At 42.3% G+C, this 26,628-nt stretch overlaps 1 protein-coding gene across 1 annotated transcript; it reads left to right on the forward strand.

The window, feature by feature from the left end:
- On the forward strand, positions 1–24,891 carry ube2e2 (ubiquitin-conjugating enzyme E2E 2). Its single transcript, XM_029503608.1, has 6 exons — positions 1–113; positions 1,516–1,699; positions 2,711–2,761; positions 17,263–17,395; positions 22,389–22,536; positions 24,519–24,891. The coding sequence occupies exons 2-6, from the start codon at positions 1,524–1,526 to the stop codon at positions 24,614–24,616; spliced, it is 606 nt and encodes a 201-aa protein (XP_029359468.1). The 5' UTR covers positions 1–113; positions 1,516–1,523; the 3' UTR covers positions 24,617–24,891.
- The last annotated feature ends 1,737 nt before the right edge of the window (positions 24,892–26,628 follow it).

Here is a 26,628-nt window from a genome sequence, read left to right on the forward strand (position 1 = left end):
AAACAGCGAGGACACGGGGGCGAGCGGACGGCCGTGTGAGGATATACTTTTTTTTTCCGGTACCTTTTTGGGATTACGACGCCGAATCGCAGCATCGACGGCCGAGCCGCCAGGTAATAATGATAACTATAAGAATAATAATAATAATAATAGCAGTAATAATTATACCCAAACACACGCATTCAGCCGCCCCCCCCCCCTCCTCCACCTCCTCCTCCTCCTCCTCCTCCATCGTGGATACGCGAAAAGTACGTTAAAAAATGTCCCGTGAAAAGTGCCGTTTTCCAGTGAAGGAGGAGGGCAGCAGGGAGGGAGGACGTGTGGGACGAGCCTCCCTTTGTGCCGAGGCAGGGTCAGGGCTCTCCGCCGGACAAAGTGGGCACTCCGGAGGAAAAACGCCGAGCCGAGGCTCCCCTCCGCCGGCCCTGCTGCCCGCCAGTCCTCCATCAGCCCCCCCGCCGTCGGCTGTTCGGGACGAGCTCCGGCAGAAACGCCTTCTTCTATGCGTATTTTCCCCCAGTTTAAAAAAAACAACAACACAAACACACAGGCCTGTAACTGTTACCCCCCCTACACACACACACACACACACTTCTCCACTTTAAATACCCCCACAGCTGCAGACCAACGTACCCGACTTCCCGCCCCCCCCGCCGGCCTCCTAACGTTAGCTAGCTCCGGTGTAATGTTTACGGTCTCATCCATTGTGTTTGTTTTTTATCCATTTCTGTACAAATGTTGGCCGGTCGAGTCGTGGAAGTGACAAAAAAGCCCAAAACACTTTGAACTGTTTTCTTTTATTATTTTTGCGGTGTATCTTTGGGGACTTTAATGTCTCTAACGGCTACATTTCAGCCGTTGGTGCCCCCCCCCCGTCCTCCATCATCACCGTCAAACGCCCCCCCGGGAAAAGGCGAGCTGTCCGCCGCTTCACTCCTCCATCCGGCTTCATTCACCTCCAGCCTGCCTGCTGTTTTCATCTCAGACATTTTTATTATCATTATTATTATTTTTAAATTAATTTAAGCTTCCAGTCTTTTGTTATCTGCTAAAAAAAAGGCAGTGTGCTCATCTCCTCATTTTCAAGTGTCTCTTTTGATCTGTTATGGATTACATGCACATATCTGGGCTGTTAAGAGCTGTTTTATCCATAAAATTAACCCGTAATAATGTTATTTCTTTGTGTTTCCATTTAAAGGCATGGCACAGGTCAAACAGGGGGGACATTTAGTCAGTTTAATCCTAAAATGTTCATCTGGTAAATGGTTTATTATATCCAATGTAATGGGAGTTATGGTGTCTTTTTTTTTTTTTTATCAGCACGTTCCTCTCCAGGTGTCTTTGTCCACGTCCAGGTTTAGCCCCAGAATACTTAGACCCGTCTTACCCCGTCCCCAAGTTGCAGAGTTGGCGTTAGACGAGCAGTTTGGACTCTCCTGGAGAAGAAGGCTTTTTTTTCTTTGCCGTCCCTTCGCAGGTCGTGGTGTGACGATACTCTGCCGTTCGCTTTTTCAGGGCCCACGATGTCCAGCGAAGTACAGAGACCGGACGACAGCCCCAGCACCAGCGGGGGAAGCTCAGATATTGAACAAAGGGAATCGGTACCACCTGAGCAGGAGCGAGAGCAAGCTCAGCCCAAAAAGAAGGAGACCAAGATCTCGAGTAAAACTGCTGCTAAACTTTCAACTAGTGCCAAGAGGTAAAAAAAACAAAAACAAAACAACAACATCTGCTGAATCTGGCCCGGGAGAGCAGCGTTTGTACAGAGTTTGTTTGTTAAACTAAAGGCCTCTCCCCTTGTGGCCTGGAGGTGTGCAGTAATATAAAAAGACTATAGTCCCACACACATTGTCATTTCAAACATCCACACAATTCAGTGTGACGCTACGCCCAAAGGAAGGAGGTAACTCACATGGCTCGGCTCTGGGGTGTCATTGCTGTCATTTGAAAGAGATAGTCCTCTTCCGGCCTGTTTGTTTGAATGGGTTTGCCTTGTGCTCTTGCAGCACTCTTCTCTCTCCTCCACTGCCGACACCCCCGACACTTACCTCCAACAGTCTCGGCACTTATTCCCAAAAAAAGACAGGCGATGACAGAATTATGCAACCACTTGAGCAAGGGGTTGGCTGAGGCCGCAGTCTTTTTATAACGGCAACTGATGTTATGAACATCTCCCTTTTGTATCTCTATACTTTAAAGCAGTCTCTTTGAGTCCCTTCAGCTCAATGACTGTAGGACGGAGAGGCTTCACTGTTGTCTGAAGTGCTGTGTTTATGCAAACATGCGTTTAGCAGCAGCATTTGCACTCAGTTGCTCCTCATAGTCTGAGTCATCACTCTGCATGGCTTTCTGCTGCAGATTATCAAAGCTGGTTTATTTATCTTCATGCGTGATGTTGCTCTTCATTATTGTTTGTGCCACACAAACAATACAGGGGCTTACTTACTTTGCGTCATTTACATTGCATATGAGGTTAAAATCATGAGCTTTCTGATTTATACTTCTTGTTGGTTCGGTAAACTCAAGTCATGACATGTATTTTGCAATCTGCATTGTTGTTACTCTGTACTAAAGGTGCACGTGGAGAATTATACCTGTTCCCTCTGGTTACATGTGCTACAAAGATGTTTTGGTTTTTTTTTAGCTTTTATCTTCTAGAAATTGCCCTTCCAAAGATAGATTTTAACGATACAACCTTTCTCCTTTGCAGGATTCAGAAAGAGCTTGCAGAAATAACACTAGACCCACCTCCAAACTGCAGGTAAGGAGGTGTTATCTTTTCAAAGCATTTCTGTAATAACTCATAAGCCCGATTGTATAGATGCTCAGACTGTAATGGATGCAGACAGTGGAAATGTGCTCCTTTCAAGATTTCTTGTCTCTTTAAAAGAGAAGGCTGTGCTGTAATGCACTTGCTTTTGTCTCTGCTCTCGTAATGATGTTTTTCTTTTTTGTTTGATGAGATGATAATCTCAGGTGAATTAGAGCGAATGTAACCCATCCTGGCGTGGTTGTTGCTGCATAATGTACGCTGCATCTGTAGCCTTTTAGATCACAGTGTGGTGATTATGCTGAAATGGTGAACAAACGAGTGGTAGTGTGACTTTAAAACCTGTTTCGATTCTCTTGCCCCCCCCCCCCCCCTTTCGCTCTGCTGGGGATTTACCACAGACAATGGTTATTGTGTGCTACTGCCGCAGCTCTCAGCCCTTTGAGGAAGAGATATGGTCGCGAGCGAGTGGCAGACCACATGTGTATCAGTCTCTCCTGACGTGACAAAAGGCATGCTTTTGGGATGTGGCGCAAGGGCCGGCTATTATGAACTTAAATAACACCAAGTGACACCATCATTGGTTATGGCTCTGTTTATTACAGCACAGTAATTAGTCCCGGATTCAGCCACCCAGTGCAAATTAAGAAAGAAAATGGAGGCCGGTCTCAATGAGATTGAGGACACTTGTGGGAGATGCTGATATTTTCTGACCAGTTTGGATTGGCCCCATTCGTTTATCGGTACCTGCTTAAAATGATGAAGGAAAAACAGCTTTGTGTGACTCATCTGGCGATTTGGAATTACTACACCCAAGACAGCCTTGTTTATTGCATGAATTAATCACCCCTGCTGGGTCTCATCAGAACCCCACCATCATTAACGATAAACATTGAGCTAACCTTTTCATTCCAGCTCACAGCCCAGTTTTGTTATTGTACTTGAGGCTAAAAGAGATGTTGTTTTCCTCGAGGACTCTAATCTATTTCAACCCCCCACCCTCCCACCTTCCCCAAAAAAACTAGGTTGGCTCACATGAAGGATTTAGCTGGAGGACATGAGTAAGTCATTTGAAAGTAAAATAATCGCTAGCGGAAATTTCACAGCCATCGTCTTAGTGGAGAACTAGTTGCCTGGGAAACAATTAAGCTTCTTCAAGATAATCCTTTTGTGTGTGTGTGTGTGTGTGTGTGTGTGTGTGTGTGTTCTCTTTTCATACTCTAAAATGATATCAAAATCTAATAATGTATTTTCTGTGATGCACCCAAACAGATTAGATGTCTGTTTACATTGGGGGGTTATTCAGATGCATCAAGCAACAAAAGAATTTCTCGTGGGGGGGGGTCACAGCAATATTTACGCTCTTGCTCTTGAATGAGCGCACACCGCAGAGCGAGTGTTGTCATTTGTATGCCACACGCTACTCGCTTCCGGCCAGGTTAGCCTGAAAGGTTATTCATTTCATTCCCAGCGACAAATGCAGTCACAGACTGTTGCCCCCCTTCAGGAGGCAGATAGAGAGTTGTGTTAAAGAGATTCACTTCGGCACATTCAACAACCGTGGCGCTGGGAGGCCAGTTGATGTGTGTCATCTCATCCGTCTCTTCGGCTGAGGAGGCCCTCAGACTCCCTCGCCGCTTTGCTCCGGTCAAAGACAATTGGCTGGCCTCATCATGTAGTTAAAATCTGCAGTCTCCTTCGGATCACCTACAGTCTCTTTCAGCCTTAAGCCTCCGTAGCTGCGGAAGAGGCAACTGGGGGGGGTGCTTCATGCTGCATTTCCCTTTCTAAAATGGAGAGCTCTGCTTTGTGTTTTTCAGTGTAGAGTTATTGCTTTTAAGCATCGAGGGGCTAATTTAGAGAAACATCTGTGGGAGAATGTGCCCACTTGATAAGTCTAATAAAACGCCCATGCCTTTTCTTGTAGCATCCATCTAAGGTTACTGGGTTAACCCTCAGCTGCAGTTAAAACTACAAACTGTTGTTTCAACAGCCCATCTGTATGGATAAATCACTCAGCGTTTATCTTTTCTGTGACTGGAGAGTCTGGAAAATTAGAGCCAAAGCACTTTTTAAAGAATCAATTTCCATACAATGTGAACAGACATACTTTTAGTATGTGCTATGTCACTACTTGGAAAACACAAGCAAGTATTTAAATTTGTCTCCAAGCTTTATCTCTCCCAGCTTTGTGACAGCTCGCTTGTCACCCTGGCAGTTGTCATACATTAAACTAACAGGAACATGTTGAAGCCCAAGAGGATTTGACATGGCAATTATTCTCACTGTCATACACCCTAGCTATATTGTGCAGGAAGCTTTTGCCTTTGCACCTATTGATGCAAATAAGGGAGCTTTTCAAGGGAATTACTTCTTCCCAGCCTGCAAGTTGCACAAATGTTGCAATGATTTTTATTGCGTATTTAAAAATAATTCTTCGATGCACACTCAGGGGTAGTTCTTCAGCCCTTGAAAGGTTCCAGTTAATGTTGTCATCATGTAAAAGTGTTGTGCTGCTCAATGGACAGTGACCAGGGTGAGTTAAGCACACTGGGTCTGATGGTTTCTTGGAGTCTTTGGAAAAGCTCATCAACACATGTATGAAATCTAACCAAAAAAATTGAAAAATGCCATTCAGCACTGTTTCTGCCGGTAGTGTTTGCTTTGTCTCATAAACAGTCCAATATTCAGTTTAGTGTCATGTAACGAAGAAAAACAGCAAATCGTTTGCCACCAGAAAAATGTTTAGCTTAAAAAGAACAACTGGACACATGGTTTGAGTATGAAACCTATCTCTTCTTCTGTACAACAATTTTGTCATATTAGTATTACTATTAGTTTTTCAATTAATAGAAGTTTTGTTTTGTTTGTTTTTTTTGCATAGACGCCTGTCTCGACTTCCTGAAGCAGGACCGTGCTGCCTTAAATACAGTTGTTTGCTTTTGTTTTTGTTTTGTTTTTTTTTCTGTGATCTGTCCAAAACCCATAGATAGATGTTCAGTTATAATATAAATCACAGAAAACCAGACAATAATCATAATTTGAAGCTGCAACCAGTTTCTGATTTTTGTCAGATGAAATGACTCAAGTGAAACTATTAAACTAGTTGCAGTTAGATTGCCACAACATTGGCTGTCCAAGGTCGTGGTGGAACAATGTGGTAATTTGTAACATGAAGAAATGATTCTGCTCTATCCCACGTTCTCTGAATCACGTCCCATCTTTCCCACATCTTCCTCCTCTGCTGATTCTGACGTGCTCCTGTCATAGAAACACTCCTTTCTGCTCACTCTATATTTCTCTGCTGATTATACTTCCTCATCGCTGAATCACACTGATTGTTTTAGCTGTGACTGTAGTGACTTGTTACTATCCCCCCCCCCCCCCCCCCCCGTTAATGTCGCTCTTAAAATGCCAATATGTCATATGGAAATCCAAACAAAGACAACTTGACATTATTAAAATAACAACTCAGCCTTTGTGTTCTACTCACAGATGGACAAATGAAAACGATATATCTGCAATGGAGCTTGAGAAAAACCAAGTTCAGCTGCCAAAGCATAATATTAAATGTCAGGTTTTGGTGTCAGCCCGTTTGAATCCAAAGTGAAGCAGCTATTGTTAAGCAGCAGAATTATCAGTTGCAGGAGAGGCAGAGATACCAATTTGTCCTCCCAAGGCGGCTCAGAGAGACTAAATGCAATCCAGCCGCAGCCTGTGGTGCATTTTGAGTAACAAGTTCACCCTTTTCCTCTGTCAGGTTGTCACAAGTCATTCCGGGAAATGTGAGAAACCACGAACTGCAGTGGAAGTAGATGAGGCTGAGGGAGACATGATACAGCACAAGAGTCATTTGCCAAGCAAAAGCACAGAATATCTCATGAAACGCTCCGAATGTTCCAAACACAAACAAGCACTTCATAAATACACAGACTTGCACTATATATCCTTTTATAGAGTGAGTTGTTTCTCTTGCTAATCCTGTGAAGCTGTCCGTTCTTGTGCAGCACAAAGGGGTTTAAGTATCTCTGGCAGATTTACCACTGTGGATATTACGTAGGTTTTTAAAGGGTTTAGGTCTTAATTTCAGGCAGGAGTAAATAAAAGCAGCTTCTCTGTTTGTAGGCAGAAGCTACTGAGTGACAACTTCACTGCTTCTTTGAACTTTTGTTGCTCTATTGTTGAAACAGACTGACAGAAAAAAACATTGCTTTTCAATGCTTCCCTCTGCCTTTTTTTTTTTTTTTTTTCTAAGAAGATCCCTGTAAAAGTGTCTTAAATATGCTCTTTGTTGATGACCGATGGCAGATACAGCAAATGACCCCGTGCTAAAAGATGAGCAAGTATCAGCCACAATCCACACCAGTTAATAATTCAAGACGATAACATGGAAACGAGTCAGATCAAATCTGTTTTATTTGTATACCACCAATGGAAACACTTATCTTGAGGTACTTTATAAAGAGAGCAAGACTAGACCTTGGCTGTGTCACATTATTTATAGAGATATAGAAAATTATCACCAAGAGCAAGTATGTGGTAAAAGTAGCAAGGAAAATGTCTTTAAGTGACAGAAACCTCAAGCAGACTCAGACTTGGGGGGATTAAGCATAATAATAGTGACGCTAATTACATTACCACTTTTTACTATTATTGCTAAGAGCGTGGTATTAAAGGTGTGAAGAGAAAAATATAACATCTCAAGTACTTTCTAGTCACATGAGGGCTGTTGCATATCTTTGGACTCATGGTCAGATGGACTTTTGGACAGGGCATTAAAATAAATGTTTCTCTGTTCTGACATATTTCAGACAAAAAGAGCAATAATTGATAGACTAATGAACGATTAAAATAATCCTTAGTTGCAGCCTCTTTTAGTAGGGTTGTGTTAAATGGCTGGCCTTTGGAACAAATAGCTCTCTTTAAATTTTCTATGTGTGATGTAATGCCCCTCTGATGCCCAAAACAGAGCTGTCACTCCACGATGATATCATTCAAGCTGTGGTGAGACGCACACAGCTGGTTACTCCATCACATGCTCGCTGGCTTCAGTCCTCGACATGAATATGTATCTCAACCATCGCCGTCATCATCCAAGAGTCGCGACTCTCTTCATTGCAGCCCCTGACCCCTAATTCTCTTTTGGCTGATGGGATTGTCTTCGTGTTTGTGATCGCTGCATATTAGTTTTTTGCCGTGCCCCCAGGGGCTTATGTGCAAGTGACACACCCAGCATCATTTTTCACAGTGTTACCATTAAGCACAGCAGGAGGGGGGAGGAGTTATCAATATTCATGAGGGGGCGTGGGGACGGGGCTTCAGGAGAGGCGGAATGAGCTCAAGGAATACCTCCTGGGTATCTGAAGTGATCACTGTACCGTGATTGGCCCTTTTTAATGGATAATTTTAAGTAGGATCTTTTTAGGTTGCCAGGTCAGTTTGAAGCTAGTAAAACAATGACAGCTACATTTGACCTCAAATGAATCAGCCCTAATCGATTTTTTTTTTTTTTTTTTGTTCCCTAAATCGCTGCCTTTATGAATATTGATGAAGTAAGGCAACCATCTGTGTCCATGATCTTGACCTTTCAGAGAAGGTCCTGTCCATTGACTGCACAGTCTGAGAACCTTCCTGGCCACCACTTCAGAATCAGAATCGTATTGTTCACCAAGCAGAATAAATAAAAATGGATCTGGTCATTAATGTTGGTGCTAAAGCATAATGAACATTTACATTGGAAGGCTAGGTTAACTACTAATGACAACTGACCTTTTAAAGTTGATTTGTGAAGAAGAAGAGTTTTAAATAGAATTTATTTTATTTTTTTTCCGTTGAAATGTATGTATGAAGTAAAGAAAGGATTGATTAATCAAAAGTTTCAAAGCAAATGAGTGGCAAAACTACCAAAAGTGAAATACTGATAAAGCTACTGAATGGTTGAAATTGAATTATCACCAAATTTTCAGCCAAAGACACATTTATCTAACCAGATTATAAAACAGAACAGTAGACACTGAAACTAAAAATTGTTGTTTAATTTTAAATTTGTTCAAGTTGGAACATTTCCATGTCTTAAAGTATAACAAAAATAGTATTTATTTATTTAAGTCTTTTTTTTTTTCTTTGTATTGGCCCTTTTTCACTTTCATAAATCTGAGTATTTACAGAGTGACAGTAAAACTTGTTGAAGACAGCCGGGAAGGGGAAACAAGATCTGCTTTTGAGGAAAGACATAAACTCTAAGACTTCCAACTATTTATTTGGCAGCATGTGTTATAGATGTTTATGTATTAACAGTAAATAAAAGTGCTCTCAAATGGGATTTAAGACAGTGAGAACTGTGCTGTCTAGAGAACTAGTGTTACCTTCAGATAAATAAAGATGTCTGAAGTCTGCTACTAAAGCAGAAGGATGTCGCAGCATACAGATGGACGGTGCCAGTCTGGGTTTTTCTGATTTGTTATGGCCACTATTCTCCTAGTGCACCTATGAAACATCTGCTGAAAATCATTTTCTTCCAGAGCGAACCAATCTGCCTTCATCATTTTTCTCTTCACAAAGTTTTGAGTGGAAAGAAAATAAATATGCCCCTATAGAATGATGCAAACATATGTTCTCCCTCCGACACCGGCCTGAGTTTAATTTATCCTTAATGTTTTCCACTGCGGCACTTGTTTGACAGTGAACACGGCCTGCCTTGATTCATGTATGTCATTGAATTCTCAATGTCCTCATTTGTGAGGTAGTTTTCTGGCAAACATTTGTCCACAGTGTTATTAATGGGTTTGTGGGGAAGCCGAGCATGAAGCGCAGCATGTGGACATTTTGTGGTGGAGTGTTGCCTGTGTTCACAGAAGCAGTTTAATGTCATTGAGAATGACTGAATGATAATGTGAGGCTGACAGGAACACAAACAGGAAAGTCTTTTTGGCAACCGAACAAATACAGTAACAAGCAAGTAAACAATTGCACCAAGATCCCATTACCTCTTGTGACAGGGATCTCGAAACCTAATGGATTTCCCTCTGAAGTTACAAATCACATTGTTGCCCCCGCCAAGAGCATTCAGAGTGTTAATGACATATTCGTGGTCTGGGAGATGAAACGTTAACACTCCTTAACGTCCTGTTCAAAGGTAAATCAAATGAATGAATAATTTTCTCTCACTTAGCATTAAAGTCTTGTCACATTTCTCTACCTGCAAACCTCAGGACTAATATGGGGTCAAGCGAATAGATTACCAAGAGTATCAAGCTCCACAGCAGGTTGGGCTGCTCCGGTTGCTCTGATCGCTGACCTTTTTGGTAATAAATCCAATCCCTGGGACACAGGGCCAAATGGCTGCCCACAGTGCCTTTGCAGAGGGAGCAGGGAGGGTGAGCACGCTGTCTCTAATTATGGCTGAATACACTTTTGGTGCAGGGCTGCGAGATTAAAAATATTAACATCCTACTCTTGACTAATTTAGTTCATAAATTGCACAAGGCTGCAGTTTTGTCTCACGGGCAAAGCTGTTTTTCAAGCAGTTTCCTTTCCTTAAGCAGCGTTGCTGCGAGTCCCTGGCTGGCAAAAGTGATTTACATGTCAGCACAAATTCTAACTTCATTTATTCAAGCAAAGCAAATGTTTATAATTACCCTGCGACAGACACAAATATGCAACAGTGTTGTGGGTTTTTTCTGTCATGCTGCTGAAAGTGTTAAGGAAAAGCTGCTGCTTGCCACCACATCAGCTGTGATTAATATGCAGGACAATGTGTTCTTCAAATGCTTTATTTTGGTTTGTGGGTCACGAGGTCTCTGTTTGTGGAACTGAAGATGATTTTTTTTCACTAACAGTGGTTGTATCATCCCTCAACCTCAATGCACAGCGATTCTTTGTTGGCTAAGTGATATTTTTATGACTCATGATGTTGTGCTGTTTCCTTTATGCAGTGCCTGTGTATTATGGTAATGATATATGCCCTGCATTATTCATTCTTAGCCAGAGGCAAACGTTTGCACTGCATCAGACTCAAGCTGCATGCAGCAGCGCAGATGCGGAGGAGAAGCGAAATGCTTACTGCGCCGAAAAATAAATAAAAAAAAAAAGAAATCTCTGTTGAACCTCCTGAAGAATCTCCCTCAATTAGAAAGGAGGGTTGAGGATAATAAGCAGAGCCCTGCTTCATTTACAGCTTTGTTAACACAACTTAAAATCCTGGCGTGGACAAACTGCCAGATTGAAAGGCCTGGCCCTCAAACCTCCTTTTGGAAGTATGCATCCTCAGCTTGATACTGACTGCTGTTTGGATTGATTGAGCCCAGCGTGCGAGGTTTCCTTCCTGCGAGAATAAAACTGCGCTATTCCCTTCCACTTGGAAAGCATGCAGACGCCTACTCCACCAACCATGTCCCCTTGCTGCTGGATAAACCGTCCGGTCAGTAATTGCAGTATTCATTGTACAGATGAACAATAAAAGGCTTGATTAAAAAACAAACCATGTCATTTGAGACAATAAAGACAAGAGAACAGAGGAAGGAGGTGTCACCTCGCCCGTTGAGCTGCACAGTAATTGGTCTTGGAGCTCTTTCACAGTCGGTGGGGGAAGAAGATTGCTTCATTAAAGTTCCTCATCTGATAACCACAGCAGCCATACTGATAGAAAAAAGACATCTTAACTGAATGACGATGCCGTTAGCGAGAAAAAGCACCTGTGGGGAATGAACTGGAATAATGCAGATAATGGCTTTATTTGTGCTTTGCGGTATTCACAAGCTCCAAAACAGACTGATTCACATTCAATTATTGGTTTACTCTCCTGTTTTATTTATCAGCCCCTCGGTGCAGTTTTTGGCACAGACGGCTATTTACCTGCCTCTGTAAACAGCTTGCTGTGTGACAGTCTGCATTAGGAGCACATCGGGTTAGTGTTTGGTGCCGCTGTTGAAAGGATTTTTTATGTTGTTATATTAAAGTGATGTTCTACCCATTTAATGTTTTAAGTGTAAACTGATCTTTTGAGTATTAAAGGCTTGAAAGGTCGTTGTTAAAAGAAATTTGTAGTTTCTTTTTTCATGGTGCACACCAGCTGTGTTCAGCTTGGATTCATGCTGGTTACAATGGACTCCTGAGCAGTTTTTATGGCAGTAAAGTAAAATCCATAGAAACCTTTCATTCTACTGCTGCAGCCACCTGATGGACTTGGAATATACTACTAGGTGGAAAAATAGATATGCAATTCATAACTGGTAATATAAATCTGAAGATTTTCATCAGTTGCACTAAAACAGGCTTTGTGCAGAATCAATGGCAAAAGGCAAAGAAAGCAATTGTGTGAAAGGGAATAAATGTTTCCTGTTAGCTTTCCGAGAATAAATGTTGAAGAACAGCATTTTTACTTTGAAGTTGTCTTGAAATTTCACAGATGACCCAACATCAGGAGAATTTCTCACATGGCCTCGAGTTCCATCAATAGTTTTACATAACTGATGACTTCAAACCCTGAACGTCCTGCATGTTCTTTTAACCCTGGACAATAAGATCCAGCCTGACTTGGGTGTTGGCAATCCTCTTGTAGTGCCTGGGATAGCCTGGCATGGACGTGGAAAGTAAAAGGGAGGCAGAGCTCTGGGCTTTGAAGCCGGAGCCCTGCACTCTCTGGAGCTGTGTGTCTGACAGGGCCTCACTACCACACAAGTCTTTTTTTTTTAAGGACACGAGTGTTTTTCCCTTCTGTTCCCCTGCAACTGTGGTTTGACTCTTGTATTCTTTAATAGCAGCTGCTTCCATTGTTTTCATTGATGTAAGACTTTAGTGAAGTGTATTCTGGATGGTCATTTCAGTACACTCTGGAATGTCCCAAAGATAATGGATATCAAGGATTGTTTATGACAAACTCCTCTTAAAGACGAATCTTCTTTCTTTTTTCTTTTTTTTAACTCTTTAAAACATAGTTGGAGTTGATTCAAATCTATCTGATGAATTCACCAGGCCTCTCTCATGATTACATGTTCTTAATCAATTTAACCCCATCCCTGATGTCTGTGGGAATTGGCTCAAGGTGACAATAACCATGAGATAGGTTAGCGATAATTGTTGTAGATTAGCCCAACTCCAAGATAAAGGTTATCTTCTGCCATTGGCACCAATCTGCAGATTGTCCCTTCTATGAAACAAGGCAATGTGAATGATTAAATGGGCAAAGGACAGCCTGGTCTCACACACAGCACTGAATCATGGGAAGGAAAGGTCATTCAATATATATGGAAATCGTTACTGCTGTCTGTGATTATGAGGCATGGCTTGGATAGTTTTCAGGAAGTGGAAATGAAAGGTAAAAATTACGGAGCACAGTCTGCGGCACAGTGTCCTCTTTATATTCCATGTAGAAACTGTTTTCTCATTCCTCCTGCTCTGAAACGTGTCTCTGTGGAGACTCTGGGCTTCACGGGGGCTGGTCTCTCCCGGCCTCGTGCAGTGACGAGATTTTTTTGTTGAGGTGAAGCACCGAACAAGGTCAGCAATGAGAAGCAATCTCTCGCTCCCTCCACAGGCGCCACAAATATGACTGAATCATGCTGATGAATACAAGCAGGTGTTGGTATTACACCGAGTGTTGTTCCTATCAGGAGTACCAAACGGGCAGAGGGAAGAACAAACCTCAGAGAACAGCAGCAGTGTGAATACGTGCTTATGAACTATTTTGGTGCTGTGTTGCAGAGGAAGCTGTCCAGCTGTCAAAGTGCGTTCCCCACATGAGCGTAATGTCGGCGGGCAGGGCAGTGGTAAGATTCTCACGAACACCCGCGCACTAATGTATCCCAGACCCCTGAAACAAATGACCCAAATACTCAGTGAATCAAGGCATTTGGCTGACGGTGCACTGCAGATGTAGTGTTACTTACACAGAGGTTGTTATTATTGCAGACTTCCAACAAAGCCCATAAGCAGCACTGTTACACCAGCCAGCGTCATGTGTTTGTGCAGGGCAGATCTGTCTGCTTGAACAGAGGACTGTTCTTTCCCGAAGAGATCGAAAAAGACAGGAGTGACATGTAATATTTATCCGGCTGTCGGCCTCAGTTTTAGTGCTGTGTGTGAGATTATTGTGGGTTTGTTCCTTCTAATGTCGTCATTGATCTCGGGTTGGTTCAGTAACACTGGTTTTTAGAGAATTAGAATTAGGAGTATGCAGCCTTGCATGAGGAACTAAGCCTGTTGGTTTAAAGTTGCATTTGCAAAATTTAGAATTTACTATCACCCAATAATTAATAAATTGAATTTGTCAGCTGCAGAGCATAATATTCTGCAAAGCTATTAACCAGGGTCGAGGAATTATAAGCCATTAAATCCTGACGTTAAGGGTGCATTAATTAAGGCATGGCTAATGGGCTCTCATGCAAACATGCACTGATACTGAATCTGCCCATGATTTGATGTGGCTCAACTTGAGGTTTTTGCGACAGGCCACACCGCTCACCTCTCAGAAATGAATGGCCAAGTGAGAGACTGTCAGAACCTGAATGAGCTGGCCCTCAACCAGCTGCAACAAAGCACCGCAGGAACGCCCAAGCCAGCGGGGGAAGGAGGTCTCCAAGCAACTGCCAGTGGTGGCATGCACATTCAGCTATTGACTTAGCCTTTATCTGCAGCCCTTGTGCGCTTGTCAGATCCCCTACAGCAATCTCTCCGCTGAGCGCGGACCTCTGCCGTGTCTGCTCATCTCTATCGTTCCCCCATGTCTAGGTTATTATCACCGCCACAAACTCATCAGTGTCAAAGGAAGTGAGCATCTGCTTTGGAAATGAAATGGCCAGCTCTCTTTCACCGTGGTGTCGGGGAAGCTTTTGAATTTTGTGGCGATAATGGAGGTGTTACATTGAGGTGTGTAGCACATAAACTGTATGAAATGTAAGTGCTGGTTTCACACGGTGAAAATTGCCTTGAGGAAGGAAAGTAAGCTGTCTATATGGCTCTCTGTCAGCAGCAGGAAATAATGATGGAGAGCTGAAAAGCGGTTCAGCTTCAGTCATCAGCCACATCGGAAAAGATTTACAGTATCTATAACACAAGCAAACTCATGCTGCCTAATTACAAAGCAAAAAAGATCTGTAATCAAAAGCCACACAAACTCATGACTAAAGGCAGGTGAATGAAATTGTCCAATGTGTCATCAAACCACATCTGAAGGCAGAAATGTTCACGGTTCCAATGAGCGGCCTCATTCAAAGACGGAGTGAGATGCCTGCACTCAAAGAGATGGGTAGTTATTTTAAATATAGGGAGTGGTGACCACTGGTCGACTGTTCTTCCTGGGAGGCAAACTTTGCACCGATAACTGATTAACAAAGTCATCGTGTGAGAAAATTTTAAAAGAAATTAAAAGAGAAATGTAGACTCGTCCTTTTTTTCCCCGTCGCCTCACTCTCAGAGCCAACGGCTCCCTGCAGTGCCCGTGCACGCCTTAACGCAGGCATCCAGGCCAAGGACAGCCATTTGCTTTGAGACAACGGAAAGGGCAGCATTGGTGGGGGGCGGTCCAATTGCTTCAGACCATGAGGAGACAAGAAATACTATCTGTGAATCTGATGGCTTATCAGACACCAGACTGCTGCCTGCTAACATATAGGACTCAGCAACTCAGCAACAGGATTTCTAACACGCTGCAAAGTCACCACAGCAGCAAATATTTTATCTTGTGCTACATCCACTGTGACTTGAACAGTGAGAAACACAAAATGAATGTCTGCTCACAGGAATATGATCAGCTGCTTTCATTTGTGGCAAAAGTCTTTTATTTCTTCTCTTTTGTTTTTACCTTTCTTTTGTTTTGCCATTCTGTTTTTAATCAAGGACAGCTCTGTTTGTGCAAATGAGTTAGTTACATGAGAAATCATATCAGAGGCATTGATGCATCAAATGGACATAGCAGCAGTCAGTCCCAAAACTATCTGTCAGCAAAATGTATTATTTAATAAAAACAGGTTTGACTTTTTTTATTTTTTTGGTGAAAATCTATTGGCTTTCACTGAAGTCAGGATGGAGATACTGTAACAGTGTGCTCTAATTTAACTCCTGTTAAACAGCAGAGGAATGTGGGAACAGCTGAATATGAGCAGCACTTCATGATGTGGTTTGCGCTCAGTTTACGTTGTTATGACAGGCTTTCTAAGCACAAGCTGCCGGCTATCGGATGTCAACATCTGTCTCCGTGCTTACAAATCTGCGTGCACCAAAACAAACAAAGCCATTGTCGTTAATACGCCATAACATGAATAAAACTTACTAACATGTTTAATGGGAGCATGCTCTTTAACACCTTGTCTGGCGTCTGTGTCCTTGATACAACCACACCCCTCCAGTGTTAGATTTACAGTTCAGTTACATTCCCCTTTCCTGTGCACGAACCAGCATTGTCTCTCTGAGTGCTTTTGCTATTATATGTTCCCTCTTTTGTCTTTGTGCCCAAAACAACAGACGTCCAGACTGACATGTATTCTGAAGTAATTCCTGAGAGAAGACGTGATCATAATTAGCTAATTAAGGAGGGCTTAAGAGAAGGGCAGCGTGAAAGACTGGCAAAGTAGATTAGTGGAAATTTGCATGTGTTGACTGTGAAGAGGGAAGGAAATATCTAATGTCTGAATTCTATTTATGGAGAGTGATCTGTCGTCAAGGGCATGCCTGGAACGAGATGCCGCTGCTTCTTTTTTTCTCCTGCGGCTTTGCTGTTTGATGCTCACACAGCTACTTTAAGGAACTCTGTCTCACAGTATTAGTTTATCTCTGAGAAAAACTGTCCAGTGATATCTCAGCCTGGAGTGAGAGCCAGCCCTGTGCGACCGTGGCTTCACATGCACACATTTGTAAGTGCATTTGCCAGCAGCCAAGGGGTTGGCGTTAAACACAATCCCGGGTAATTATATGAAATCGGAGGGATTGTTCATTGTCCCAGGCTTTGTGATCTGGACATTGTCCTGGTCTCTTCCTGGCTCTGCGCCAACTCAAGGTCTTACCACAAACAAGAGCGGGGGGGAGGGCAGCTTTAATATGGAAATGGCATTAATTACTGGGCCTACACAACAGATGTGACCTTCACTCTCCATTCAGCGTAAATACTCATCTAATGAAAACTACTGGCTCAAATATGAACTCATTTTCTCTCTCTTATTTAAAGCCTCTCTTAAAATTTGTCGTTTTTCAGTTTAGTTGTGTTTGACACCCTTCAGCACCCACGAGCAGTTAATCTAGTCTTCCGATCAAAAAATGTTAAAGGTAATCTAAATCCCTCTAAATTCGCCTCAGACTTAAAAGAAAAACAACTCAAACCTCAACAGCTTCAACATCTCCCAAATCTCCACCATTAACTTGTCAGACACTAGTATTTACCGCCTCAGCTGCTCTCTCTCCTAAATCTCTGTCAGCCCCTCGGCGGTTTGCACCCAAGGCCGTTGAGTCCAGCGTGCTGTGCTGATTAACATATTAACACATCTTTTGTTTCAATTTTCTAGCGCCGGCCCCAAAGGTGACAACATCTACGAGTGGCGGTCGACCATCCTGGGACCACCGGGCTCCGTGTACGAGGGAGGCGTCTTCTTCTTGGACATCGCCTTCACGCCAGACTACCCCTTCAAACCCCCCAAGGTCAGCAGCAGCCTCTAGGTTATTCGACTTATTAGACTGAATGTTACTGAATATTTTTCTTGGGAGTGAGGACTTTCCACTCAGGAGTTGGAAAGTCTGGAAAATTTTGAGAAACACATGTGGGCCATTTAACAATCTGGAAAAGCCTAAAACTAAGATTGGACACACATTTTCTTTAATCACAGACACACACCCAGCTATATACGTACAGACTTGTGGACAGCACTCACAGATTTAGCCAGCTTTGGCTGTTCAGCTGCTAATGGCTGCACTGTGTTTCCCAGATAGTCGCTCATGTGTCTGCCTGATGTTCTTATGCTGGGTGGGTTGTGCACAACAGGTTTCTGAAGCTGTTTCACTGAAAATAGCTCGCAGCTGCAGCCAAGAATGATCCTGATTAGAGTGTGAATAAAAGCAGTAAAGATTCTGGCCAAAAAAAAAAAAAAACAGAGCTTCCAGAGTCTTTGGTTACTTCGGTTTTTTTTATACACCTGTTCTCACACCATCTCCCTGACTTTTCTCCAAGCCTTGATACCATCAAGAAAAACCAAAACTGTTTTGTGTTGCTTACGTGCTCATTTTTAAGAGCAGCAGGGAGTATCCTCCACACACTCCAGTCTAAAATTGTGCTGTTGTTGGCTTTGTGAAATAGGGAATCTCACTTGTTGTCCCACGTTCAAAAAAAAAAAAAAAATTGTGATTATTTCACGTTTTTTCTGTCTGATTATATTTTGTTGTGGCTTGAAAACAAATGTTCAGCGACCCAGAACTGGTCCACTGTTCCGGATGCTGCTCGGTTTGTGCATTTCTTCACCTTTGTTCTATGAACTGTTGTGATTCGAGCTTGAAATCTGGGTCGTGCTGAATCCTGACCTGTGTAATGCTCGGCTTGTGAAGGAGCCCCTTTCTTGTTTTATGTGGTGAGTCGTCTGCTGAGCACTTTAGAGATGTTGAGGGGATGTCATTATTGAACACGCAGACTGTCAGGGCCAGTCTCTCTTTATTTTGCTGCACACCCGATTACCCTTTCACTTGGCCTTCATTTCCTCTGCCCTCTCTCCCTCTCTCTGTTATGCACACCCCTCCCAATGCTCGCTCGCCCTCTCCTCTCCCTCTTTCTCGCTCTTTGTGCTGTGTAACCACCAGCTCTGTGTTTGACAGCAGACTCAAACAAATCCACAGGCCCCAGCCCAGCTTTCTGTAGCCAGAGGGGCTCGAGTGTTTCCGCCCCCTTCAATACCTCCTACCCTCCAACACACTGTGATCTGCAGCCAGACCCCCCCGCCGCCCAGCACGCACACACACACGCACAACAAACGCTTGGGCCTGTAGCTGCCATACACTGCCTCACTGAAGAAACGCTCCAGTGAAGCTCAGTTGCTGAATGCTCTCAGACCTCAGGCTTGGGAAATTTGGATCCAAAACCCAACTCGCTTTTAAGATCTCTAAAAAGAGAAACAAAAGCCGCCTCAGTCGGCCTGACAAGTTCGCCAGGTGGATGTGTTTCTGTTTCTGAACCAGGGCCAGGAGAGGAGCTCTGTGTCTGCAGAGGGTGATGGGGGGCGCGAGGGGAGGGGGCTGGTTATTTATAACGTCTTGCTCTCAGTGATTTTTCTTTCAGGGAGGGGGATGCCAAGGCTCATTAGAGGTTTCCTCCGGAGGGTCAGGGTCAGGGGAGCCAGATGTTGATGATTGGAGGAGCAGGATGAACGTAGGTGTCAAGTGTCAGGACCAAAACCGATGTCAAGCTCAAATCCGGCCCGAGACGACCTACAAAAACAGCGCTGGTGGCTGATTGCTTGTTGAGCGTGTTAAAGGAGAGCACAAAGTGTACATGCTTTGAGGCTGTTTACTTTGACAAGTAGAGGAATTAATTTGCACTTGGGTGCCAGACTCCAATCTTCAAAGTGATAACCAAACTGTGATTGTGTTGCGTCTTCACATCACGCTGCCCTCTGTTGGTTGGTTACAGGAGGTCTTTCTCTTTGACTGGATGTAATAAATGTTGTTTTAAATCAATCAAACAGCCAGAAGCTGAATAATATGATTCACTGACTGCAATAAAATACCACCCTTTTTAGAGCTATTTTGGTGGCTGCAGTGACAAACGGTGTTAAATGTCTCTCAGTGGAGCAGTGAAGCAGATCCATCATACAGGCACTGATGTTGATTCCTGTGTTAATGTGAATGGAGAGAAAGGGGAGGTGAAAGACCCACAGCAGCTTTTAACTGCCGTCAATGTCTCACCAGTGAGAACGAGCTCCTCACAAAGCTGGCAGACTGTACAGCAAAGTGTCTTTTTTTTATGAGCTCCGATCTCATCTCCTGGAGTCATCACAGTGAATCCTCTTCTTCTTTTTCATCCCATCGACTGCCAACCTGCTTTAATCTGAGGTGTCAACAGATTGCCATCTCAGCTCATTCTTTTTCTATCGCTGCCGTACAAATATACAGTAGTAGTGGATTAAATCTTAAAGCAGTGGTTCTGATTATTGAAATCATTATTATTGGCTGGATCTATCAAAGCCGTTGCCATTATTATGTTTATTGGAAATTGCCCTGGAAAAGACCAGCTAATGGCTAAAAATGTAACTTTAGAATCCACTTTAAAATGATCACATGACCAGGTAAATGTTGGGCCTTCATGGTTAAAATGGTTTTGTTTGCCTGAAAAGGTGGAATCATCTGTATGGATGACATAGCCAAGGCAGAGAGTGTTAGAACTAATCAGCTCAGTCACTGTGATTATAACTTCATCGTCCTTTTATGCCGTTAATTCAGATCATTGAAGATGAATGAATGAATTAAAATAATGATTAGATAAGCAGCCCTGGTGTTAGACCAAATAAGTTACTGGATTTCAAAAGTAATTTCCTGAACTGCGACCGGAAAACTTAAACTAATAAAAATAAATGATAAAGAATAAATATCTGTACACTCCGCTGGAGCTGCTCTGTGGCCAGAGATAGAGGCAGTTCCTGAAATCAAAAGGGATTCCCTGGATAAGGTATTTATGTGGCTGTTTAAGGGTCTAACTAACAATCCACCTCAGGTTATGGCTGCCGCTGACGTGACAGGGGATTATTTTTTACATTTGTACATCCATATGTTTAGTCCATGCTGTTCCTGTCTTCAGATTTGCTACTCAATTGGGCTCTGAGACAACCTGATGTAGGTCAAAGGTGTTCTTGTGTGTGTGTGTGTGTGTGATATCTCAAGAACACCCAGAAGGAATGTCATTATATCTGGCCTTTACTCAAGGATGAACTGATTTTAGATTTGGTGGTCAAAGGTCAAGATCACTGAACCCACAAAACGTGTTTTATGGCCCTAAACCAAGAATTCACATGTCTCATCAGATATAAAGAAGTAAGTAGCTTCTGTTTCCAGGTCACAAGTCATTGCTTGTTTGGACAATAAAAAGTCATTAAAGTAAAGTGAGTTTTAAAAAAGCATCTAAAACAGGTTCAGTTTTTTCAATTGGACTGTTTCAGGTTTGTTAAAAATACAACAATCAATTATTTGTGGTGCAGATTAATATTTTTATTTTATTTTATTTTATTTTATTTTTGCTTTGCAGGCAAATGAACTGACTTTATTGGTTCTCTAACTTTGATTCATTATGTTTTATGGCTTTTAATTTATATACTTTGTAAGAATGAGCAACAACTGCACAGCAGGAAGTTGTTTCTCTCTGTTAAGTACATTTTTAAATCAGCTACATCTGCTGATACTTTCAGTATGGATGAATCTGCTGACTGAGGATGGCAGGTGTCTTTCTGATCATTGTTTTAAATATTTCCTAAAATTAAATGCAGGGCCTGTCTGACAGAGACAGCGAAACAATGTTTTCACTCCTTGAAGTGAACCCAACAGCACAATGACAGTATCTGAAAAGTCGGTTTCATGTGGTCCATTAAATGCAGTCTGATGACATCACAGGCCACATTCTTGTCCCAAAAGGCCGCCAAACATCAAATGGTTCGAACTTTTGGCTGCAACAGTTTTGTGGTTGTCTAATAAACTGTGACATCAAAGTTTGGGTTGCCTTTGATGACGGAGGTTCGGTCTGGATTTTGCAGCGATTTTGTGTCGGTATCAAAGGAAGAAGATTTGGGTAAAGCTCTTATTCCCTCTGTTGTTAAAAGCGAGATGAGAAGTTAAATACCATTTTCATATTTGTCCTTTAAATATTAAGCTGGAGCTGGAGGGCAGTTTGCTTAGTGTAGAAAAAGACAGGAAGTGGGGGAAAACATCCAGCTCCTCAGCAGCTGGCTAATTCCCATGTTATGTCTCATTTGTCATGTGTGTAAAAACCAACACGTGAAAAAGACAAATAGTTTTTTTTACAGGCGGTAAAGCTCAAATGATTAGTTGCCTTTTGACAGGCTAAGTGTATCCCCCCGTTTCCAGTCTTAACACTAAACCAGCAGCTGGCTTTAACAAACATTCAGCATTTGACAGACATGAGAACGATGTTGTTCTCATCTCAACTTTAGCGAGAGAGCTAATTCTGTATGCCAAAAAATGTGTACAGTTCCTTTGACCTTAACACAGAAAGAAGGGCTACATGTAAAAATGGACCAGCCTTTTAAAGCTTCTGTGTTGGTTAATAAAATGGACATGAATATTTTTATATATACGCTGTAGGTTGTTTTTTTTTTTTTTTTTACTTCCACAGCTGAATAAGTTGGGTAAGAAATTTAAAAATACCACAATTCGAGCTGTTTGTTTAGGAGGATTTGCTGCATTTTCTGACTGTGATAATGTAAGAAACTCTGGAGTGTTCAAAAAATTGATGTTGTCTTAGTTTCTGGAATATTTTGAGTGACCCCAGGAAAGGAGCAGCATTATTATCAGCTGAATTGCTTATTTACAGATGTTACAGATGTTTTGGTGAGATTGATTCTCCCCTCTGCTCTCTATTTTCCTCTCATACTAGAAAATAAGACTGTTGTGTCATCTCCTGACCTGCTGTGTTTGTCGTCTGCAGGTAACATTTCGTACGAGGATCTATCACTGCAACATCAACAGTCAGGGCGTGATCTGCCTGGACATCCTGAAGGACAACTGGAGCCCCGCCCTCACCATCTCCAAGGTGCTGCTGTCCATCTGCTCCCTGCTCACAGACTGTAACCCAGGTAAGGTCCAGATATGTGCCTTGAGAGCAGAAGCTCCATCTCACAGATCAAACTGCCCTTTCTTTCGTTCATTTTGTTTAATTGGAGGCCAATTCTCAAGCTGACACACAGTCAAAATTAGGTTTCCAGACTATTACCACTGTATTAGGTAAGCCACGACCAATTCAAGCTCCCCCATTGTTTCCAACGGCCGCCGCGCGCTGACAGATCTCTGGCACAGCCGGTGGCTCCACCATATAAATAATAAAACCACAGCAAGACAGCAGAAAAGAGCAAGTGACCCACAATGAGTGTTGAATGGAAAAACGCGCAGTAATGGAAAAGCAACAAACGCGATGTGTCATTCACTTTGTTGGATTGAGAGCATAATATCGTGCATCATTCTGTCATGAAGCACTGTGAGCCGTGGAGGCTGTGAATTCAAGAAAAACCAAGAAAACTGATTTGTTCAAGATGTAAAATCCCCTTTTTGTTACCGTCTCACCGAGAGCTGTTTTAAATTGAACATGATATAGGTGAGTCTAATGGAAGTCGGCCAAGAGCTGAGAAATAACTTGCGACGACATCGGTTTTATGGTCACTCTGTACGTTTATTCAACCTCTTTCCCCTCAATCACTCCTTGGGGGATTTCTTCCTTTCTAATATGATAAACTGATCACTGACAGTCCAATCTGAGTCCACTGCCGGGTCTGATAAAATAAAACTGCCCCCAGGCAAAACTCTCTAAAGTTTTGGGACGTAGAAGTCAGTAAGACTGAGTGAATGTGGTTAATGGTTCAATGGTTTAACGATGTGAAATGAGCTAAATCCCGATTGCATCTACACTGTGAAAAGACATAAATAAGTTTAGCCGGAGTTACTGCACAGTTTTGGTCGCCTTACGGTTCTAACAGACAAATCCGTTTACTTAAACCTGAATGATGGATAGATTTGTCTTTGGCCAATAAAAACACACAGCACTATATTTTGTACATTATCACACAGCCAGACAACGAACTGCAGCATCTCTCCCCCTCTGATCAATATTTATTTAATGACCACATCTGGTCCGAGTGTGCAGGGACAGTGTGGAGACATCTCTTTGGTCGGGAATGTGATGGGAGGAAGTTTAAGAATGTGGCCGGGCTGTACTGTCCAGACCAGACCACCTCCAGAATGTGGTCTGGTTTGGTCTGAATGCATTCCAAACAATGTCTTCATTCACAGCTGCTTTCATGTGCTCTTTCTTTGCACGGATGAAACACAGTAAACAGGTTAACAAGGGCGTTCAAAAGGGATTAGCGTAATCTCAACTATTAAAATCAGCCATTCAGGACTACACATGGAGCATCTGATTGTCAGTAACCATGTCAGCAGACCAGAGCCTGACTTTACAAAACATTAAGGACCAACTCAGAAGTAAAACAACAAAACAAAACTGAGGAATATGTCACATTTATTTAGCAGCTGTCAGAAAAGTGAGAAAGTCACTGAATAAAAACTCACCTTGTGACGTCTGCCATGTTTACATCACTAAGCAATATAAAAGGGCATTATGAAGGGGCATTATTCTGATTATGGAACCGCGTTATTTAAAATCCTATTCTATTTTTACACCTCCGGGAATAACTAATATGGAATATAAGTATCAATCTAAAATATTCAGAAGATGATTAAAATAAAAGGAAACTGGCTGAAATCTGCTGTGAGATATTCTGCTCTCGGCGCACGACAAGAAACCAAAATCAGATTTATTCATTTTAAATGCCAACAAAGAAAAAATAAAAGACTTTAAAGAGCACAACAGGAATTCAATAGAGTTGTGGGGGGGGTTGGTTGGTTCTGTACACAAATCCAATAATGTTGCCAACACAATGATGAACACTGATGATTATTTTTGTGATATGACACGTCCTACGCTGCACAAACGTTTACACACAACACCACCTCACATATTCATTCTCCACCTCCCTCCCGCTCTCTGTCTCTCTGTGCCTTTCAGCCGACCCTCTGGTGGGAAGCATCGCCACACAGTACCTGACCAACAGAACAGAGCATGACAGAATAGCCAAACAATGGACGAAGAGATACGCCACATAGAGCCGCCGCCGCACACCGCCCCCTCCTCTTACCTCCTCCCTCACCCCTCACTGTACCTCTCTCTACCTCTCTCACCCTTAGTCTGTCAAAGCACATTCACTAAGTGCAGCGGTATACCTGCCCTCCTATCAGCCCCCCTGCCCCCCCATCCACCCCCAACATTTTATCTACCTTTTCTGTGTATAAAAAATGAAAAAAAGCAACAAAAAAAAAGAGAGAGAAAAAATAAATCAAATGACAAAAACCAGAAAAAAATAAAAATAAATAATGTCCTCTGTTCCTTGTTGACTTGAAAGCTTCTTTTTTTATACAAAGAGTAGATTGGGATTTTTATTTTCCAATATCTGAATGTTGGAAGTATTGTATTGGAGAAAAAACACAGAATATTATTATTATCATACGCATTGTCCTCCAGCTATACAGTATGTACCCTCATTTTCTTAGTGGCACCTGAACAAACATGCAGAATATATGCCTTTACTTTATTTTCCTTGTTTATTTCTTTTCTTTGTTTTGTTTTTTGTATTTGTCATCAACATGTTATCTGCATGGAACGGGAAGGTTTGCATCAATGGACCCTTCATGCTTTTTAACTTCCTCTGATTTTGTTTGTACTGTATGTATTTTTTCTAAGGCTTTTGAGGCAGACCACAAAAGTATAGGTCTGCCCGTGACAGAGGCAGGACTTGTATATTTACTGGCTACCCGCCACCTCTGCAATTGCAGAGTGGTTTGTTGTGCACTTGTATTACTGAAGCACCCAATAAAACACACTGTGGTTGGCTTGTGAGAAAAAAAAAAAACAAAAAAACTGCTTGGCTCTCTCTGGGATTTGTTGTTCGGCTATATTCTCAAATATTTACACCTTTTCCGCTGATCTCCCATTCTCTGAGTCCAGGACTCACCGCAGGACTTTATGTCTCGCACACACGGCTATAAAACTTTACAGGCAGAGACGTCAGCGCACACATACGTCTTATCACTCCGCTGTGTCGGCCTAACTGGGGCGTGGTGCATTACTGCTCCCACTCTGCAGTATCTCGCTGCTTTATCACCAAGAGGTGTGATGTTTTCATCTCCCAAGCTGTCGGTCAGCACGATATCGAGGAAAGTCATGAATGGATCTCCATAAAATTTCATGGATTGACAGACCTTTGGGCCAAAGGAGGCAGTTGTGTTCGGATGATGATCCAGATATGAGCTGTGAAGGTGTCAAAGTTAAGAGCTTGGTCACAATCATGATGGCGAGGACGCTCTTTAATGTACTTAAATCCATTTTTAATGTAGCCTGACTCTGAAGGAACGACATGTCAATAAAACCACTCCACTCTCAGAAGAATCACCGTGAAATGGACAATCACGCATTTTCTGCAGACAGTGAAGCCTGCACAGCGTTTTTACCAACTTATCTCAGCATCAACTGGTTTAGTGCTAATTTTCTTTCCTGAATAAATAAAAAAAAATGTCTGTCTCCTTCTCTTGTTCTCAATACATGATTTCCAATCAAGACATTAATAATCAATAGAGTATATGTGAGATAATATTTAGTGAGAGTTTCATCAGATAAGTGTGACTGCGATAAATAGAATCTATACTGAACACGGTATAAGGTATTAGATATATCATGACCTGTGATAAAATTCTATTAACTCGAATAAAGGTGAAATAGATCAATGCTCCTTTTCATAAAGTTTTGTGTAAATTCACTTAAAATTGGTGATGTGCCAAATTCAGCTTCATCTTTTCCTCTGGCTGTTTGTCAAAAGGATAAAGGGCATTCAGCTGGGGGATGTAAAACGATCTTATCATAATAATCAGAGCCAGAGTGAGAAGTAAGTTTACTTCTACCTATGAATGCAGAAAGCAGGATTTCTTTGTTCTGTTTTGGTGCTCTAAATGAATCACATAAAGGAAAGCTTTTAAACTTTTCCTCTCCCTTTTTTAATGAGGGTTTCCAGATGTGATTCTGGTGTTAACACCAACACAAAAACCTGCTTCTCTTAAATGTGATA

The sequence above is a fragment of the Echeneis naucrates genome, chromosome 6 (assembly GCF_900963305.1).
Source record: "Echeneis naucrates chromosome 6, fEcheNa1.1, whole genome shotgun sequence".
NCBI lineage: Eukaryota > Metazoa > Chordata > Actinopteri > Carangiformes > Echeneidae > Echeneis > Echeneis naucrates.

Bases quoted from the DNA above. Each gene is read 5' to 3' on its own strand.
- ube2e2 (XM_029503608.1), top strand. From the start codon at position 1,524: ATGTCCAGCGAAGTACAGAGACCGGACGACAGCCCCAGCACCAGCGGG. The intron at 17,396-22,388 runs GTCAGCAGCAGC...TGTCGTCTGCAG, and splicing joins ACCCCTTCAAACCCCCCAAG to GTAACATTTCGTACGAGGAT. The intron at 22,537-24,518 runs GTAAGGTCCAGA...TGTGCCTTTCAG, and splicing joins GCTCACAGACTGTAACCCAG to CCGACCCTCTGGTGGGAAGC.